Genomic DNA, 15,435 nt, shown 5'->3' with positions numbered 1-15,435 from the left:
GAATGGCAGGGCTGTGCGGGCCAGCTTGCGAGATGTAGAGTCGGACATGCTGGACGAGTTGTCGAATGTCTATGTCAGGGAGAATTGGTGTTCTCGCGACACGTCTTCAATTGGACTTCAGATCTCCAACTCCGGAATGAACGGCTCTGATAGCTTGATCGCCTTCAATTAAAGCCCACAAACCCACAAACGTGCAATTCTGATAAAACGTGCGATGCTCTACGAGAAAAGAAAACAAAAATCAGTCGCGTCGAATACTCTGCTAATGGCTAAAGCTGCCTTGTGGAAGCGTTTATGATGGCTTCGAAACCACTCCAATGCTTAAACAGTCTCATTAAGATGGCCTCTAGCCTCATTGGTCCCCCAACAAGCCTCCGGAGCCACAAACAAGCCATAAGACTTTACGGACGTGATCTTACTGACCTCCCGGCCGTGGTCACAGATCACGTGACATTGATCCGCAAATTTCAGAGCTCGGACGAGCGAATGCCAAAAGTTGATTGATTCAGCGCACCGATCATCTTTACACCAGTATACATCATGCCGGATTTCATCCTCACCATTGACTCAGATGACGAATCCTATGGAGAGTCTAGCAAGACCGCTCAGGCTCGAGCAGATGACCTGAACCCTGAATTCGCCTTTGACCCCGAGTCAGAGGTCCTCGCAGCTCAAGATCAGCTCGAGGACATTGAAGCGATCAAAAGTGTAAGTCGGTCTGGGCGGACCTCTCAACTGATGGCTGTAGGGCTTCTTCGTCGACGATATTATCAGTCGTAGACTTGGAGAGCCCCTGGTGCCTTACAGAGAGCGGAAGCGGAAGCTAGAAGAAGGCTCGGATCCCGAGTCAGATGATGAGCACAGCGAACATTCGCTGCAGGACGCAGACGTCGAGACCTCGGAGGACGAAGATGGAGATGGGGAGGGACAGAATGAAGAGGAGGAGGATCAGGAAGATTCTGAGGAGCTAGAGGATGAGAATGGTGATCAATCTAGCCAAGATTCGGGCTCCGACTCCGACGAGTCCCTTGATGAGGCCGAAGAAACCCGCAAGGCCGAATTCTTTGATACTGCTCCGACGTCTGACCCTTCGCTCCCCTCATCTTTCGCTGCCATGAACCTCTCCCGACCTCTGCTGCGCGGACTGACAGCCATGTCACTCGTCAGTCCCACTCCAATTCAAGCTCGAGCAATTCCCCTGGCCCTTCAAGGAAGGGATCTGCTTGGTTCCGCCGTCACTGGATCTGGAAAGACGGCAGCCTTCATGATTCCGATACTGGAGCGTCTATGCTATCGTGATCGAGGAAAGAGCGGACAAGCTTGTCGTGTACTTGTTCTGTGTCCGACGAGAGAACTCGCAGTCCAGTGCGAGGCTGTTGGAAGAGGCTTATCGGAGAAAGGAGGATTGGATGTGCGTTTCGCCTTGCTCGTCGGTGGGCTATCTCTCAACGCTCAAGCACACACTTTACGAACTCTTCCTGATGTCCTCATCGCCACGCCCGGCCGATTGATCGATCATCTGACCAACACCCCTGCATTCACACTCTCTGCTCTGGATGTGCTCGTCATCGACGAAGCGGATCGGATGTTAGAGCAAGGTTTCAGCGACGAGTTGACCGAAATTGTCAAAGCTTGCCCCCGATCTCGACAGACCATGCTCTTTTCAGCCACCATGACGGACAGCGTCGATGAGCTCGTCCGTCTGAGTTTGAACAAGCCCATCAGAGTCTTTGTGGATCCACCTCGAGCTACTGCCTCAGGATTGACCCAAGAGTTTGTCAGGATCCGGTCCGAAGAAGCACGTTCCGCCCATCTGTTGGCATTGTGTAAGCGATCTGTCAAGGAGCGCTGCATCATCTTCTTCCGAAGCAAGGCATTGGCACATCAGATGAAGATCATCTTTGGATTGAGCAGACTGAAAGCGGCCGAACTGCACGGGAATTTGACTCAGGAGCAGGTGAGTATTTTCCACCGTCACCCGCTCATATTTAGCGTCTCAATGCTTTGACCGAATTCAAAGCTGGAAAAGTAGACTACCTCCTCGCCACCGATCTCGCCTCTCGAGGTCTTGATATTAAAGGCATAGAGACAGTCATCAACTACGATATGCCGAATCAATTGGCTTCTTATACTCACCGAGTCGGTCGTACGGCTCGTGCAGGACGCAAAGGTCGGTCAATCTCACTGGTCGGCGAGGGCGATCGAAAAATGCTTAAAAGCGTCGTTAAACACTCGAAAGACGAGAACATGAGGCATCGCATCATACCATCGGAGGCTGTCGCAACAGCCAGCATAGCGCTCTCAGAGATGGAAGAGGACATTACTGAGATCTTGAAGGAGGAACGAGAGGAAAAAGCAGTGAGGCTTCACGGCCGCGAATGAACGCTCACGATTCAGCTTCGACAAGCCGATATGGAGGTCCGCAAGGGACAGAACATGGTGGAACATGAAGCCGAGATCTTTGCCAGACCCGCTAGAACATGGTTCCAGACTGAGAAGGAGAAGCAGGCGGCTAAGAGTGAGCCTCACGATACGTCCTTTCCTGACATTCAGATGCTGGAAAGCCTGTGAATAGTAAGACCGAAAAAGCCAATCCTATCAAGCGCGGGAAGTACGATGGGTTGTCTCGAAAGGCAAAGCGAAGGAAGATGATCATGGAGGATGAGGCGCCAGACAAGGATCGTGGGATTGCAGCTGCTATCCGGTCTGCCAAAAAGACGGCCCGACCTAAGAAAATCACCGAATTGGATAGTCGACCACAAAAGACTAAGAAATCAGTGTCTGGGCCAAAGAAAGGCAAGAGGAGCGCTTTCGACAGCGACAAGGGAGCCCAGAGAGGTGGCAGTGGCCATGAGGGAATGAGGGCCAAGCCTGTCAAGGTCAACTTGAGCAAGAAGGGCAAGGGCGGCGGCGGCAGCGGTGGCAAGAGGAAGAGGTAGACCCAAAGAAAATGTTATGCATGTGCCACGTGGACTTGGGGGGGAAGGGTGTTTCAGCTTTCAGGCGGGTGAGACGCGATCAAAAAATAAACCCCTCTAACGCTGTTGCTCCTGATCCTCCTTCTTTGGAACCAATCAGTCTCTCAGCAGTGTCGCTCATCATCTGGCTCTTCTGGGGAACCACCTCGTTTTGGACTTTGTGCCTGCTTTCTCCCCCTCAATGACGACATCTGCGAATACTTGACGTCTTCTCGCATCAGCTTAAATATCCGGGTCATACCTTCGCCGCTCAGTCGTATCTTCCGCCCCGCTGACATCACGGTGCGGCACAACATTCCAGCATCAACAATGGTATGTGGAGTCTGAATTAGTCGCATGACTGAAGTCCCTATGTAGGCTTCCACGAGCTCGAATGCTCAGGCTGATCCCGAAGAATTCTATGTCCGACAGAATCGCATCGGTGAGTACAGAGCTTGAGCCGTTCATTGAGATTGTGTCAGGCAAGGGAAGCTTTGGAGAGGTCTACAAAGGGCAAGTGAACGAGCGAAGAGAATGTGGAGCTTATAGAATCAGATACGATAAGAGAACATCCATACCAGTGGCTATCAAGATCATAGACCTAGAGAGCGCAGAGGATGAGATTGACGACATCCAGCAAGAGATCCAGATTCTCGGCCAGCTGGATAGCGAGTTCGTCACAAGGTAGATTCATTCCGCAGGTCGGGTCGCTGACCATCAGATACCATGGATCGTATCTCAAAGGCTCCAAATTGTGGATCATTATGGAGTATTGCTCTGGTGGATCATGCTCCGATTTGGTGAGCCGCTTGATCCCCATCTGAGCTGACGGGGCATAGATGAAGGCTGGTGTGTTTCGGGAGGAGTACATCGCGATTCTAGTCCGCGAACTCTTGCGAGGCTTGGACTACTTACATGGTGAAGGCAAACTTCACCGTGATATCAAAGGTGCGCTTGCTGGATCATCACCGCGCTGAACGTCAAGCCGCCAACATCCTCCTAACGGGTAACGGCGAAGTCAAATTGGCAGACTTTGGCGTGTCTGGCCAGTTGACGGCTACAATGACGAAAAAAGTGAGCTTTACTGCTCGATGTCTCCTCACGCGTAGAACACGTTTGTCGGAACCCCCTACTGGATGTCACCCGAAGTCATAAAGCAATCCGGATACGATCACAAGGCGGATATCTGGAGTCTAGGTGAGCGCAATCTCTGTCAAACCCCATTGACAAACGTAGGCATCACTGCTATTGAGCTTGCTATGGGGGAGCCTCCATATGCCGATTTACATCCCATGAAGGTAAATCAAGACCATTCAATCTGGCTGACTCCAGGTACTCTTTCTCATCCCCAAAAACCCTCCTCCTCAGCTCGATGAGAGCAGATTCTCCAGAACTTTCCGAGATTTTGTGTCACTTTGTCTGCAACGAGATCCGCGAATGGTGAGCAAGCTATTGAACAAACCTGACACAGCAGCGCCCAACGGCCAAGGAACTCCTGCGGCATAAATTTATCAAGACAGCTAGAAAGGCATCCTACCTCACAGAGCTCATAGAGAGAAGCGAAAAGTGGAAGGCCGAAGGCGGAGCCAAGGCCGCTGATGATGGCCACAAGAATGGGACAATGCTGGGGTACGTAGACAGTGGAAGTACTGGAGTTTGACGTCTCAGACCCGCACATGGACCTGTGGGAGATGCCTTGTGGGACTGTGAGTACCTAAGTCTGCCTCGCTCATGAAACAGTCGGAACCGTCCGCAATGCTTTGCCGCCTACTGGGACAATCTCTCGCGCCTCTACCTCGCGTCCTCTCCCACAGCCTACGACGAATCACGGCACTGCGAATGGCCGAGCACTACCATCAGTTCCTAATGGGGACAGCGGACAGCCACAAGCGTACTCTACCATCCGCCACGCAGTTCCTTCGGCCGCGCCCCAGCCTGAGACTGATCACGAAGACGATCAGATGCTAGACGGGGTAATCCTTCCGGCCCTGACGAATGTGAGTCCCGCTCTCGAGCGTGTCTGAGACATCAAAGCTTGCCGCCAGAATACCAAACGATCACGCCCGCTATGCCCTCGCTAGACTACGCCATGCCTTTGAGGAGGCAGAACGAGAGATACCCGGTGTCACTAGTGCCTTTGTTCTGGAGATAGTAGAGAATGTCGAGCAGGTGGACGAGCATTGATATACGATATGCATGTTGTTGTTTATGTTGCGTTGACTAATGGCGGACTGGCCACCGGACTGAAGGAGGAGTCGGCGTTGAATACTGTAGTAGGAGGTGTTGAGGGTCGAGGTATACGATGCAGCAGGCCGTAACTGATGCTATCAGCGTGGGCTCATCAGCGCTGACCAACCCTATACCACAGCCTATCAACCCCTCGCCTCCCCATTGGCGTGTCGGGTACAGGATCACCTCGCGTAAATTGCTAGGTGTGAGCGCGCCGAGATGAGCACTCGTACTCACTCTAGATCTGCGTTGTAAACAAAGAGACGAAGGGGCTTGTCAATGTGAGACTCTACGAGTCTGTAGAAATCGTTCTCAGAATGCAATGGGCCTCCTGACCAAGCTAGAACGTAGTCGCCCCATGGAACGAGACCTTCAAGTGGATCATCAATTCAGGATCTGCACGGCGTGACTTACCCGCCATTTCGGCTGGAGAGCCTTCCAATACATCAAGAACGTGATACACCGACTCCAAGGCGTTGGCAGGGTTACACTGACGGAGAGATACTCCCAGCAGAGAAGGACGTGGACCGGATTCTTCCGTTACGCCTTGGAACCAATTGCGGTTCGGCGTGAGAGAGACGTCTTGATATCAGCTCTTGTCAATCAACAAGTACGACTCACCTCTTAATCGCTGAGACTTTGCGTTGTATACTTTCAACGTGATGCGCTTCCCTTCATTGTCCTCCAATAGCTGTCCCAGATGACGCGCATCTATACGCGGTAAGGGCGAGATCGAAGACGAGGATGAAGCCGCATTGTCAACTTGAACATCGACTAGATAATCAAAGAAAGGTTCAAGCAGTCCACTGGCAGGAGAGCCATCCGCGACTCGGAGACAGTGCAGGGCATTCTCAGGCAGTGATGATGGCAGGGCAGACGATGATTGCCCCATTGCGGCCAGGTGGATGATCAACAATAAAAGAAACGATTCTTAATTTAACGGTGGCATGTCAATTCATCTCGAAACTCTCATCAGAAGAAAAGTAGATGTCGTCTAGTCCCCCCTAAACATCCCTGACCCCCCTTGACATTTCTCTAGCTCTGAGCCGTCTTGTCTCGTGCGATCAATCAGGCCTTGGATGCTTTCTGGCTGACGGTTATCTAGCGGGGAATGTCAGTCAAAGGTTTGGGAGCTCGTGTCTGCACCTACCTTGTCACCCAGAGATAAAGCGATACCCTGCGTTTTGGACCGTATCCTCACATGTCCCGATATTGAGCCATCCTCTGCGCGCTCCAAGCTGCAGTTCGCAAGCGCATCCTCACCAAACAGACTTCTGGCGGCCAAATTGGCACTCAAAAAGTCGCAGTCGCCGGACAACGCGGACTCGGGTGTCAGACACATCATGTTGGTGTTCGCAATTAGCAGATCAAGATACTGTCTAAGGTCTGTCACACCGGTGTTGACGGCGACTTTGTTCTCCTGCAGGTTTGTCAGACGTATCTCAAAACCAGAAAAACTTTTGCGCACCCATTCAAACTGATATGGGAGTCAGCTAAGATTGCGTGCTGAATTATCGACTCACCTCTGTCCAATATCTACAACGACGAGCTCGTGTTAGCTGGCACTTAATGGCCGTGGATGCACTTACGATCGATACTGAGAAACGTCAGCACTTGCAAAAGCAAGCAATAAAACTCACCTGTGCTTCTGTCAGATGATTCGGTCTGATGAAGTCCAAGATCTCGATGTGCAGGTCATTCAGAACCTAAGCGTCAGTGAAGGAATTTGCGGAAGTAGCTTACGATGTTGACACTCTGATCTCCCTGTTTGTCATACGAGATAGTGCCAAAGATGACACCAGTCTCTGTTGAACTGACTTTGATGGTTGCGGTCAGATTGTGGAAGCCGTGCGGTCCCAGCGTGTGCGGTGTCGGACGCTCGACGAGCTTGAGATCTCCCAAGCAAGCAATGTCGACGGCGAGGTTCTGCAATGTTTCTGTCGTCTGATTGACAATGAGCAAGTCGAGAACAATGTCGAACTGCTGTATGGTGACGACAGCCTCGGCGTAAACCGGGTCGGAAAAGCCGGTAAGCTGTGTGATCCTAGACAGTTTGGACACGAAATCATCTTGCACAAGGCCAGCGCCGGTCGCTCGCACAAGATCGCTCTCGTAGTCATCGAAGTCACCTCCAGCCGCCTTTTTGGACAGTTGTCGGAAAGAGATTAGGTCATCAGGCTGAACGGTCTTGGACTGATCTGCCAATTGCTTCTTGGCAGCCGCTTTCGCCTCGTGTGTCTTGACCATTGCCGTGTACGCAGCCTGACTATCCCTCAAAAAGATGTCGTTCAGGACCCGTGATCCAGATAATTGCGCCAGCGTTTCCACACAGTTCATGATACGCTCTTGAGAGTCTTCGTCGATGGGGACAGCGGCGAATTTGGACTGACCGACTCGAACAATCGAAGTCATGATGAGCAGCGCTTCTGCCCTCAGGGCATTGACTGCGCCACTATCGAAGACCACTTCTGAATATCGAAGAACGAGCTTGGTCAAGGTGACGGCCAAGACACTAGCGGTGTAAAAGTCGCCTCCGAGGATCAGAGAACGGAGTGGAGGTTTCGCGGCAGCACGGACCTGCTCCAGACGGGCAGCGGCGGCAGTGGAAGTGTATACTGTCTCGGTGGCATAGGTACCATCGGCCAATACTCGAGTTGTGGTAACAATCTTGGGTTGCGACTCTGTCTGACTCTCGTTTGTCGTTGTCGTTGCGTCCGCCGCCTCTGCTGCATCCAGAAGCCTTTGCTCCGAAGCGACGATTGGAATCTCTCCAAGGACTTTGCGAATCTCAAACATGGCCCTTTTGATGTCTGCGGCTTCCTGACAGTACTCTCCAACGATCCACATGGCGCCTCGGAAAACTTTTCCAGACTTGAGCTCGCCGAATGTCGCAATAAGTCTCTCGGTGATGGCGGATCTGAGATTTGGAAATTTCTCCACGACCTCTCGCACGAAGGATATGACATCTACGGCGGAGGGGTTATTCGAGTCGCCGAGGAATTCCATCAACACGTAAACGACATTTGCAGCAACCTCTGAGAAACGAATGGCACACGTATGAATGGATTGAATGAGGAGTTGGCGGTATTCCACATTCTTGTCAAAGTCTCCATCCATAGTACCCTGTAGTTGTTTCTTGAGGAACAGCACCACATCTTCCACATTGCGGCTGGTGACCATCTCGAGAACGATACCTATGGCGCGCCGCCTGACCTCGAGGTCTGGGCTGGATAGAACCTTGATCACATCCATCACCATGCCATCCAAGACGTGCTCATGTTTCGCGCGCAGAGTATCGAAGCGGTCCAAGACAATGAGCTTGACATTGTTGTCGGACTCTTTGATGATGAGGTCTGCGAAGGCTGCAGCGGCTGCTTTCACTGCTGCGGGATTCTGAGTGAGAGTGGTCAAACTGGTCGCAGCTTCGTATTTGACAGCATTGGAGGCCGAGTTGAGCAATTCGAATATGCAGCGGATCCACTTGGCCTGGACAAGGTGAGCAATCACCACTAATAGAAGAACCTACTCTGTGTCCACCGTCTGTTTTTGCCTCCTTACGTACAAGCTCGACCACAGCCATTTGCATCAGCTCATCCATGCCCGAGATTGCCTCAAAGTTGTTCAAAAGATACCGGACCGCAGTCGACTGGGAAATGGTAGCCAGAGCCACGAACGCATTCCGTTTGCAGGTAGAGTCAGATTCCTGACTGTCAATTCCTGTCATTCCTACATCACTCACGGCCGCAAGAAAAGTTTCCAACAGCTCAGGTGCATCGGGAATCAGATGCTCGTGATCTTGGTAGACTGTTAGAATTGTGAAGACGGCATTCTTGCGAACGAAGGAATGTCGATGTTCCTGACGTCTCAGAAGTTATCGCATTGTATACTCTTACCAGACAAGAACGGATGGTCGGGATCAACGGCTCCAAGATCTCGGCTTCTCGTATCTTCTGCAAGAATCTCAGGGTCGCACCCCGAATGTACTCGTTGGGATGTTGCTACAAGAATGAGACGCGGTCACATCGTGTTGAAACTCACGAGATCGTTTCTGATGGCGTTGCTGACGGGATTAGTATCGCATCGGGACAGCCGGACTCACCAGACCAAAATCATCTCCTGCTTCAGTTTGCCATTGTCATCGAACTTGGGACAGATTCTGGGGACCAGTCAGTGTAGCGATGGAATGTCAACTCACTCCCAGTAAAAGTGCAGCATTTTCTTGATCTGCTTATTGCGTGAAGGCATGACATATTGGATGATCGGCATGAGAAGCGCAGGCTGTAGATAGGGTCAGCGACCTAGCTGACCGGACGCGAGAACGTACGTGAGACTGTCCGTTCAACGTCCCCACGATGATTCTCCGCATGGTCTCAAGCTTGACCTCATCAGAGCCCTTTTGCAAAGCATTTCGGAGCTCGGGAGAGGTTGCGCCCTCGATCAGATCATCGTGTACGATAGTGTAGCAGGCGGTGGAGCTCATCTTGGACAGTCTCGAGCGCTGCTCTGTCCCACGAGCCCAGGTGTTCTTGACTAACTCTATTGTAACCACACCACGTACGAGACAGATGGCATGGAGGATGGGCGTGTCATGCCACGTGATCGGCGTTATAAGCCTCATTTCGAGCTTGTGGCACCTATGTGGTCGTCCACTTTTTCCCGATAGCCCCTGCCATTGAAAGCCCTGGCTCGAGTCGTCTACAGTCCGTCAAGAACGTTCTGCTGCCGGTGTACTCACAGCAGACATGGCTTCGTCAACTGTGACTGTGAGTCCGGTAATCGCCAAGATGAAGCAGCCAGCCTAGATCCTGATCGTTACCTCATTAGGTGGTCCGCTGGACAGCCCTCATAACCGGAATCATCTATGGAATCACTCATCAGTCTACCCTGCAACTGCAATTCGACGAACGCAAGGTGAGTTTTGTCAACTGTCATGCTGTAATGTCCTTGCTGACTCGGTGTGTAGAAAAAGCATCATGCTGAACACCGTGCCGACCTCATAGAAAAGGCTAAAGCTGCTTGGGCTGCCAAATCAGACACAGAGTCATGTGAGTATCGGCTGCTGACAGCTGCATCTATCGGACGTCGGATGTGCCTGTCAGCTTCGCCCCTTCGCATGTGTACTGATTCGTCTTGCAGTAATAATCGACCCGGACAACCCAAAATTCGACGTGGAAAAGGTCATTGCCGCTTATGCAAAGTGATCGCATGTTTGGTTGTGCATATGCATCGGGTGTGATAGATCGATCCCCCAGGACTAGTGCGTAGTCGTGCATGGTCCTTGGTGAGACGGCGTGTCATGAGATTTCTGCGTACGGCGAGATGGATGGGATCAGTTCTATCGCTCTCTGTGTGTGCCTAGTTCATGAAATCGCTTCGGTTTTGCCGGCATGTGCATTTCTTCGTTATTTGTTATTGCTCTCATTGTTGATCTCTCTCTCTACATTTGAGATCACCATGTCCGAAGAACAAGAGGAGGCGGAGATGCCTGTATTCCTACAGCGTATACACCAGACGCGACCAGTATCACCAGTAGCTGCCCCGGCTCCCCGTGGAATCACCTCTCCTCCCCTACCCATCTACCTTCCCCCTCCAGCCCTACCAAATGTCGAAGAGGATCTCATCCCTCCAGAGAACTTTGCCATTGTCGCCCCTGGAGTCTACAGGAGTGGATTCCCCATGCGGAAAAACTTCCCCTTCATGGAAACCCTCAGGCTCAAGACTATCCTGTGCGTCGAATGCCGCCGCTTCACTGACCACTGTCAGGACGCTGGTGTTGGAGGAGTATCCTGAAGCAAACTTGAAATGGTGCCAGGATCAAGATATCCAATTCATGGTAGGATTACACTCACAGGCGGAACGTTGACTGTCAGCAATTCGGCATCCCCGGCAATAAGGTGTGTTGCAGCTCGATATCATTCTGAAGTGCTTCACAGGAGCCCTTCGACAACATACCCGAGGAGGTTATCTGCGCCGCCCTGGTTCAAATCCTGGATAAGCGAAATCACCCGCTACTTATTCATTGCAACAAGGGAAAAGTGAGCTGATTCACCTGGTCCTACCACTAAGCAACAGCATCGCACGGGCTGTCTCGTTGGTTGCATCAGGAGAATACAATCCTGGTCATTGACATCAATATTCGACGAGTACGTCCAATAGGTAGATCAGGACTCAAAGAATGACAGGTACCGCCGTTTCTCCAATCCCAAATCTCGCGCGGTCGATCAACAATTCATCGACCTCTTCCAGCTGTCCAAGGTCTGGGAACAAGTCTTATCTACAGAAGGAGGCGGTCTAGACAATCTTCCCAAATGGAGAATGCTACATGCATGAGCAGGACTTGGCTATTCAAGCTCCATCGCGTTGACATCGGCATCTCCTGCGGCTCGGATATGGCGCGAAGGCTCCCAAACCTGCAGTATGTTGTCTTCCGCTGTGCTTGCCAGATGCCATTTGGCAGAAGGACTCCAGGAGAGATCGCTGACTTTGGCAGTGTGACCTCCGTGGACGAAAAGCAGTTCGGGAGGGCCATCTTCAGCATCGTCAGGAGTCTGCTCAGCACCAATGGCATCCAAATTCCAGATATTGACTCGGCGGTCAGCACCTGCAGAGGCGAAGTGGACAGGTGAATGGGGAGACCACGCAATCTGGAGAACTTCGTCGGTATGGCCGTCAAACGTGTGAAGCTTGAGATCGAGTTTACGGGTGTCCCACAATGCCACCGTCTCCCTGTCAGCCGCATTGTAAAATTCAGTTGCTCACCTTGTCACTAGACCCGGTGAGCACCAGGTAGTCGCTGCTGGGAGCGAAACCAATGCAATTGATCTCTGCCGTGTGGGCTTCTACTTGCATACTCGCTTTGCTGGTGTTGTCGCTTCGCGTATCCCATCTGGGCCACGATCAGTCATGTCACTATTCACTAACGTACATCATGAGCATCCTGTCGTCCCCAACCGAACCGAAGAGATTAACGTCAGATGAATGCCAATCAACATCCTGAGGTCTCAGCTGCACACATTGTAGCCACAACGCACCCCGACATTAGAGGCGTGACCTGTGTACTTTCGAACCGGATGCAAGGTAGCATCCTTTTTAGAGTAGGCCTCAATATCCCTGGAGATTAGCCTGGTTCACCAAATTTGACCCACCAATGAGCAACGGTGGTGTCTTCACTGGCACTGAGCAGCTGTCCCGTCTTGAGTTTGCTCCACGAGAGACCATATCTGTGGTGATCAGCTCGGTGCGCTGATAAGACTCACCCTTCTTTTGTTTGACCTTTCAACCGTATGTCAGGCTTGCACTCGCCATTTTTCGGCGCTGTCGTCTCGTGTTTTGTCCGGTCAAAAACGAATACTTCCCCGCGGACTGTCTTCGTTGCGATAAGATCTGGGTTTTGGGGCATGTATCGAGCCCGATTGACCTCTCCGTCGTGATTGATCGTCTGCTTGACACGTACGCGAGCAGACGACTTGGTGTGCGATCCGAGCTCTGTACATCAGGCCCCACACCCACAAGCACACTTACCCTGCTTCTCCTCGTCGTACAACTCCGCAACGTCTTCGTCCTTCGCTTTTGGCAGCAAAACTTCAGCGATGAGAAGTTGGTCTGAGGCTTGGGATGAAGTGTGTGTGCCAAGAATCATCCGCTGCACTGTGTAGTCTGCATCTTTCGGCCTAGGAGACGAGGTTAGCGTCAGGTCCCGACGCCGAGTGAGCTCACGATTCCTGATCTGGCAGCCATTGACAAGTCAAGCTCGGCCATGTGAGAGCATGCGTAATGACAGTATCGTACAGGAATGGCGTGCTAGGAAGGGATTAGATGCCTAGTAGTGCGAAGTGTCTGGACCTACTTCTTCTTCCATATTTTGTACTCCTGAAAGGATGTCATGTAAGCTCCTGCCAGTCACACGGGTCGCCTCAGTACTTACCTCGTTGATAATTTGACTCTCAGTAGCCTCTGTACCCTCGTCATCGTCGATAACTATCGCGTCCTGTCTCGACATTATCGATAGCTTGTGAGATGGGACGAAGCAGTAGTCGGACATGAATAGCAGCTGTAGCTTGAACTTGAACTTCACGCGTTTTGATCACGTGACTGCACGTGGGAGATCACGATCGAGAACCTGATGACGTTCCCTTCACCATAACTTGTAGACTCAAGCACTCAATCATGACAGCTCACTTGGACCTCAAGCCATTGACCTTGAATGTGAGAGGGAGAGACTGCGACCTAGCTTTGCTGCTGATATCTCCACTGCAGGACATTCCGGATCCAGAGTCTCCAGAATTCGCTCAATTCGTCGATTCCTATTTTGCTGCCGGCACTAAGTTGGCAGACACGATAAAGTGATCGTCACTCCTAGTTCAGCGACTGGGGCTCAAAGCTGATCAGGCCATAGATCATGGACGCCCCACTCATCAAAGAAGGGAGTCGAGCTGTCATCACTAAAGTCCTCAAATGATCAGATCCGCAAGGCTCTCAACATTTCGGAATTCTGGTGTGCCCGCACATCATATCACACATCAGAATCGATGAAAGCAATGGCATCGGGAGGCAAAAGAATCGAGGAGCCTAACAAGGGATCAAATGTCAACCACGGACAGACCTCCGCGGGCACATCAGTACGAGAAGTGTACGAACGCTTTCGGAGTGGCCTGTTCGAGAACCACTCAGAGGTGATCTCCTATCAATAACCTCGAAGCTGACATAGTCACAGCACGAGAGGCAGTATATCGAGGCATGCCAAGAGGCAGAATGCCTCCAGGTCTTCAAACCACAGGTCGCAGAGGTCTGGCGGTAGGGCTTCGATTCGCTCAATGCGCTGACGTTTCAGCTTGACGTACAGCACGCCCCCGCCTTCGTCGCCACGAACTTTCGTTGCCTTGTTACTATGTCGCGAGCTCGATTCGACGCCAGGTCAACGGTCGTTCATGAACAGTAAGCCCTCCGAAGCGGTCGGGCACTGAAAGTCAGTCTCTGTCCCATTCTCACATCCGTCTTGCGTCGAGAAGCAGGGACCGGAAAAGTCCAGAGCGCGCGGCAGATATGTGTCTGTTGAGCGTGTAATCGAGCTTGAACAAGGCGGAAAGGTTGAGTGGAGGATGGCCACGAGTAGCGACGCCGGAGGGAATATCCCCCAATTCATCACCAACGCCTCGTTGCCGTCACAAATTGCCATTGATGTACCTAGCTTTATCAAATGGTAGGCATGGTGATCACTGGTCATGTCAGAGTCTGACTGCAACCAGGGCCATGGAGCGCTTCCCCGATGAAGCTGTCACGACGACACAGGCGAATGCCTCAGCCTGATTGGCGGACAGGCAGTGTCGCTACGATGATGAGAATGCATGGATCTTCTTGCTTCCTCAAAGCTCATCCGCATGACGGTTCTTGATGCCCAGCAGTTCGACCTCAAAAACAAGGGTTGACTGAGGTGGAATGACAGGAGGATGTCCTCGGGCACCTATATGACCTTAGGCAGGGTCTCTCAATGATTTCATCCACTCACCATAGGCCATGTCGGGAGGAATGGTCAATTTACGCTTCTCAGAAATGCACATGTCGGTCAAGCCTTGATCCCAGCCCTAGAACATCAGCTCAGGTCGATTTTTGAGGCTCTAACCTTGATGACCTGTCCTGTACCGACTGTGGGCTAAGGTTCAGCGATACGCGACTGACCCTAAAGACACCGTCCTTACGAGTAAATTCGAAGGGCACATTTCGGTCCAAGGATGAGTCAAATTTGCTCCCATCGGCTGCGAGTGTGCCTGTATAGCTGATGTGCGTGTAAGCGTCCTTACATGCTCATCATAGTTGCAACACTGACTGCATACTGAGCTTGTCGCCCTTTCGAGTCTTGATAGGGCAATCATCTGGCTTGTACTTGACTCCAATCTGCAGTTGATCGGCTGCGGAAGCCGAAGCAAAGGAAGTAAGGAGAGAGAGGGATAGTACACTGAGGATGCTGAACTTCATCGTGGCCAATGACTCGCTATGGCTTGCCAGCTGTGCAAAGTAGAGGTCAGGAAACAAGATGTGGAGGATGGCACTGGAGCGGTGTCGCCTCACGTGGCATATATTACCATACTTGACTCTGATAACGTCTGGATTCAGACTCGTAGGCTGATGACTTCAACCTTCACACTCGAGTCTCTCACTCCAGTCTTTGACAGCTGAGCATGGCAAGCTAGTCATAGAGAGCCGGGAAGATAAAATGGAGGGGACCGAGCTGGTCGAGACATATGGCGAGTTC

General features: G+C 51.7%; 9 protein-coding genes across 9 annotated transcripts; 5 read left to right on the top strand and 4 right to left on the bottom strand.

Annotated features, from left to right (window-relative positions):
* The first annotated feature begins 474 nt into the window (after positions 1 to 474).
* BD324DRAFT_623274 (P-loop containing nucleoside triphosphate hydrolase protein) lies at positions 475 to 2,980 on the top strand. Its single transcript, XM_022015563.1, has 5 exons — positions 475 to 708; positions 749 to 1,957; positions 1,993 to 2,358; positions 2,398 to 2,518; positions 2,554 to 2,980. The coding sequence occupies exons 1-5, from the start codon at positions 541 to 543 to the stop codon at positions 2,937 to 2,939; spliced, it is 2,250 nt and encodes a 749-aa protein (XP_021871761.1). The 5' UTR covers positions 475 to 540; the 3' UTR covers positions 2,940 to 2,980.
* BD324DRAFT_398616 (kinase-like domain-containing protein) lies at positions 2,930 to 4,785 on the top strand. The gene is made up of 12 exons (XM_022012679.1): positions 2,930 to 3,290; positions 3,336 to 3,399; positions 3,440 to 3,470; positions 3,513 to 3,641; positions 3,679 to 3,757; positions 3,797 to 3,905; positions 3,943 to 4,031; positions 4,067 to 4,154; positions 4,194 to 4,255; positions 4,290 to 4,397; positions 4,432 to 4,663; positions 4,698 to 4,785. Exons 1-11 carry the CDS (start codon positions 3,288 to 3,290, stop codon positions 4,615 to 4,617), a joined length of 948 nt encoding a protein of 315 aa, XP_021871760.1. The 5' UTR covers positions 2,930 to 3,287; the 3' UTR covers positions 4,618 to 4,663; positions 4,698 to 4,785.
* Positions 4,786 to 5,148: 363 nt separating this feature from the next.
* On the bottom strand, positions 5,149 to 6,112 carry BD324DRAFT_623268 (GRASP55/65 PDZ-like domain-domain-containing protein). The gene is made up of 5 exons (XM_022015562.1): positions 5,808 to 6,112; positions 5,601 to 5,768; positions 5,424 to 5,556; positions 5,314 to 5,385; positions 5,149 to 5,275 (listed from the first exon to the last, which is right to left on the bottom strand). The coding sequence occupies exons 1-5, from the start codon at positions 6,076 to 6,078 to the stop codon at positions 5,164 to 5,166; spliced, it is 756 nt and encodes a 251-aa protein (XP_021871759.1). The 5' UTR covers positions 6,079 to 6,112; the 3' UTR covers positions 5,149 to 5,163.
* A 142-nt stretch (positions 6,113 to 6,254) lies between these two features.
* On the bottom strand, positions 6,255 to 9,666 carry BD324DRAFT_650319 (adaptin N terminal region-domain-containing protein; the record flags this gene model as incomplete). Its single annotated transcript, XM_022018129.1, has 14 exons — positions 6,255 to 6,287; positions 6,337 to 6,606; positions 6,655 to 6,663; positions 6,710 to 6,722; positions 6,776 to 6,783; positions 6,827 to 6,892; positions 6,930 to 8,672; positions 8,713 to 8,889; positions 8,926 to 9,042; positions 9,080 to 9,184; positions 9,225 to 9,246; positions 9,286 to 9,342; positions 9,382 to 9,464; positions 9,511 to 9,666. The coding sequence occupies 14 exons, from the start codon at positions 9,664 to 9,666 to the stop codon at positions 6,255 to 6,257; spliced, it is 2,859 nt and encodes a 952-aa protein (XP_021871758.1).
* Positions 9,667 to 9,928: 262 nt separating this feature from the next.
* Positions 9,929 to 10,387, top strand: BD324DRAFT_650318 (ATP synthase E chain-domain-containing protein; the record flags this gene model as incomplete). Its single annotated transcript, XM_022018128.1, has 4 exons — positions 9,929 to 9,949; positions 10,011 to 10,097; positions 10,150 to 10,231; positions 10,323 to 10,387. 4 exons carry the CDS (start codon positions 9,929 to 9,931, stop codon positions 10,385 to 10,387), a joined length of 255 nt encoding a protein of 84 aa, XP_021871757.1.
* A 280-nt stretch (positions 10,388 to 10,667) lies between these two features.
* Positions 10,668 to 11,516, top strand: BD324DRAFT_578391 (tyrosine phosphatase family-domain-containing protein; the record flags this gene model as incomplete). The annotated part of the gene is made up of 6 exons (XM_022013319.1): positions 10,668 to 10,912; positions 10,950 to 11,019; positions 11,057 to 11,080; positions 11,120 to 11,221; positions 11,259 to 11,329; positions 11,369 to 11,516. 6 exons carry the CDS (start codon positions 10,668 to 10,670, stop codon positions 11,514 to 11,516), a joined length of 660 nt encoding a protein of 219 aa, XP_021871756.1.
* Positions 11,517 to 11,527: 11 nt separating this feature from the next.
* On the bottom strand, positions 11,528 to 13,185 carry BD324DRAFT_579119 (histone acetyltransferase type B subunit 2; the record flags this gene model as incomplete). Its single annotated transcript, XM_022013357.1, has 10 exons — positions 11,528 to 11,908; positions 11,946 to 12,072; positions 12,112 to 12,179; positions 12,218 to 12,296; positions 12,332 to 12,406; positions 12,443 to 12,671; positions 12,708 to 12,856; positions 12,903 to 12,986; positions 13,033 to 13,055; positions 13,111 to 13,185. The coding sequence occupies 10 exons, from the start codon at positions 13,183 to 13,185 to the stop codon at positions 11,528 to 11,530; spliced, it is 1,290 nt and encodes a 429-aa protein (XP_021871755.1).
* A 167-nt stretch (positions 13,186 to 13,352) lies between these two features.
* BD324DRAFT_650315 (hypothetical protein) lies at positions 13,353 to 14,492 on the top strand (the record flags this gene model as incomplete). The annotated part of the gene is made up of 7 exons (XM_022018127.1): positions 13,353 to 13,391; positions 13,443 to 13,528; positions 13,582 to 13,858; positions 13,900 to 13,979; positions 14,017 to 14,120; positions 14,157 to 14,385; positions 14,432 to 14,492. The coding sequence occupies 7 exons, from the start codon at positions 13,353 to 13,355 to the stop codon at positions 14,490 to 14,492; spliced, it is 876 nt and encodes a 291-aa protein (XP_021871754.1).
* BD324DRAFT_398010 (hypothetical protein) lies at positions 14,090 to 15,334 on the bottom strand. The gene is made up of 5 exons (XM_022012678.1): positions 15,010 to 15,334; positions 14,882 to 14,958; positions 14,806 to 14,828; positions 14,692 to 14,767; positions 14,090 to 14,646 (listed from the first exon to the last, which is right to left on the bottom strand). Exons 1-5 carry the CDS (start codon positions 15,156 to 15,158, stop codon positions 14,549 to 14,551), a joined length of 423 nt encoding a protein of 140 aa, XP_021871753.1. The 5' UTR covers positions 15,159 to 15,334; the 3' UTR covers positions 14,090 to 14,548.
* Positions 15,335 to 15,435: the final 101 nt, after the last annotated feature.

This window comes from Kockovaella imperatae, assembly GCF_002102565.1.
Source record: "Kockovaella imperatae strain NRRL Y-17943 chromosome Unknown BD324scaffold_5, whole genome shotgun sequence".
In the NCBI taxonomy this organism is placed as follows: Eukaryota; Fungi; Basidiomycota; class Tremellomycetes; order Tremellales; family Cuniculitremaceae; genus Kockovaella; species Kockovaella imperatae.
Note: the sequence above shows the minus strand (reverse complement) of the source record. Positions and strands in the feature narration are given on the sequence as shown.

What these genes read in the sequence shown, in the direction of transcription:
- BD324DRAFT_623274 (XM_022015563.1), top strand. Translation starts at nt 541, where the DNA reads ATGCCGGATTTCATCCTCACCATTGACTCAGATGACGAATCCTATGGA. An exon ending in ACATTGAAGCGATCAAAAGT is followed by an intron (nt 709 to 748) that starts GTAAGTCGGTCT and finishes TGATGGCTGTAG; the next exon opens with GGCTTCTTCGTCGACGATAT. An exon ending in GGAATTTGACTCAGGAGCAG is followed by an intron (nt 1,958 to 1,992) that starts GTGAGTATTTTC and finishes GCTCATATTTAG; the next exon opens with CGTCTCAATGCTTTGACCGA.
- BD324DRAFT_398616 (XM_022012679.1), top strand. An exon ending in GTGGATCATGCTCCGATTTG is followed by an intron (nt 3,758 to 3,796) that starts GTGAGCCGCTTG and finishes GACGGGGCATAG; the next exon opens with ATGAAGGCTGGTGTGTTTCG. An exon ending in TGCAACGAGATCCGCGAATG is followed by an intron (nt 4,398 to 4,431) that starts GTGAGCAAGCTA and finishes CTGACACAGCAG; the next exon opens with CGCCCAACGGCCAAGGAACT.
- BD324DRAFT_623268 (XM_022015562.1), bottom strand. Translation starts at nt 6,078, where the DNA reads ATGGGGCAATCATCGTCTGCCCTGCCATCATCACTGCCTGAGAATGCC. An exon ending in AAAGTCTCAGCGATTAAGAG is followed by an intron (nt 5,769 to 5,807) that starts GTGAGTCGTACT and finishes GCTGATATCAAG; the next exon opens with ACGTCTCTCTCACGCCGAAC. An exon ending in CTCTCCAGCCGAAATGGCGG is followed by an intron (nt 5,557 to 5,600) that starts GTAAGTCACGCC and finishes ATCCACTTGAAG; the next exon opens with GTCTCGTTCCATGGGGCGAC.
- BD324DRAFT_398010 (XM_022012678.1), bottom strand. Translation starts at nt 15,158, where the DNA reads ATGAAGTTCAGCATCCTCAGTGTACTATCCCTCTCTCTCCTTACTTCC. An exon ending in GGCGACAAGCTCAGTATGCA is followed by an intron (nt 14,959 to 15,009) that starts GTCAGTGTTGCA and finishes CACGCACATCAG; the next exon opens with CTATACAGGCACACTCGCAG. An exon ending in TGTGCCCTTCGAATTTACTC is followed by an intron (nt 14,829 to 14,881) that starts GTAAGGACGGTG and finishes CTTAGCCCACAG; the next exon opens with TCGGTACAGGACAGGTCATC.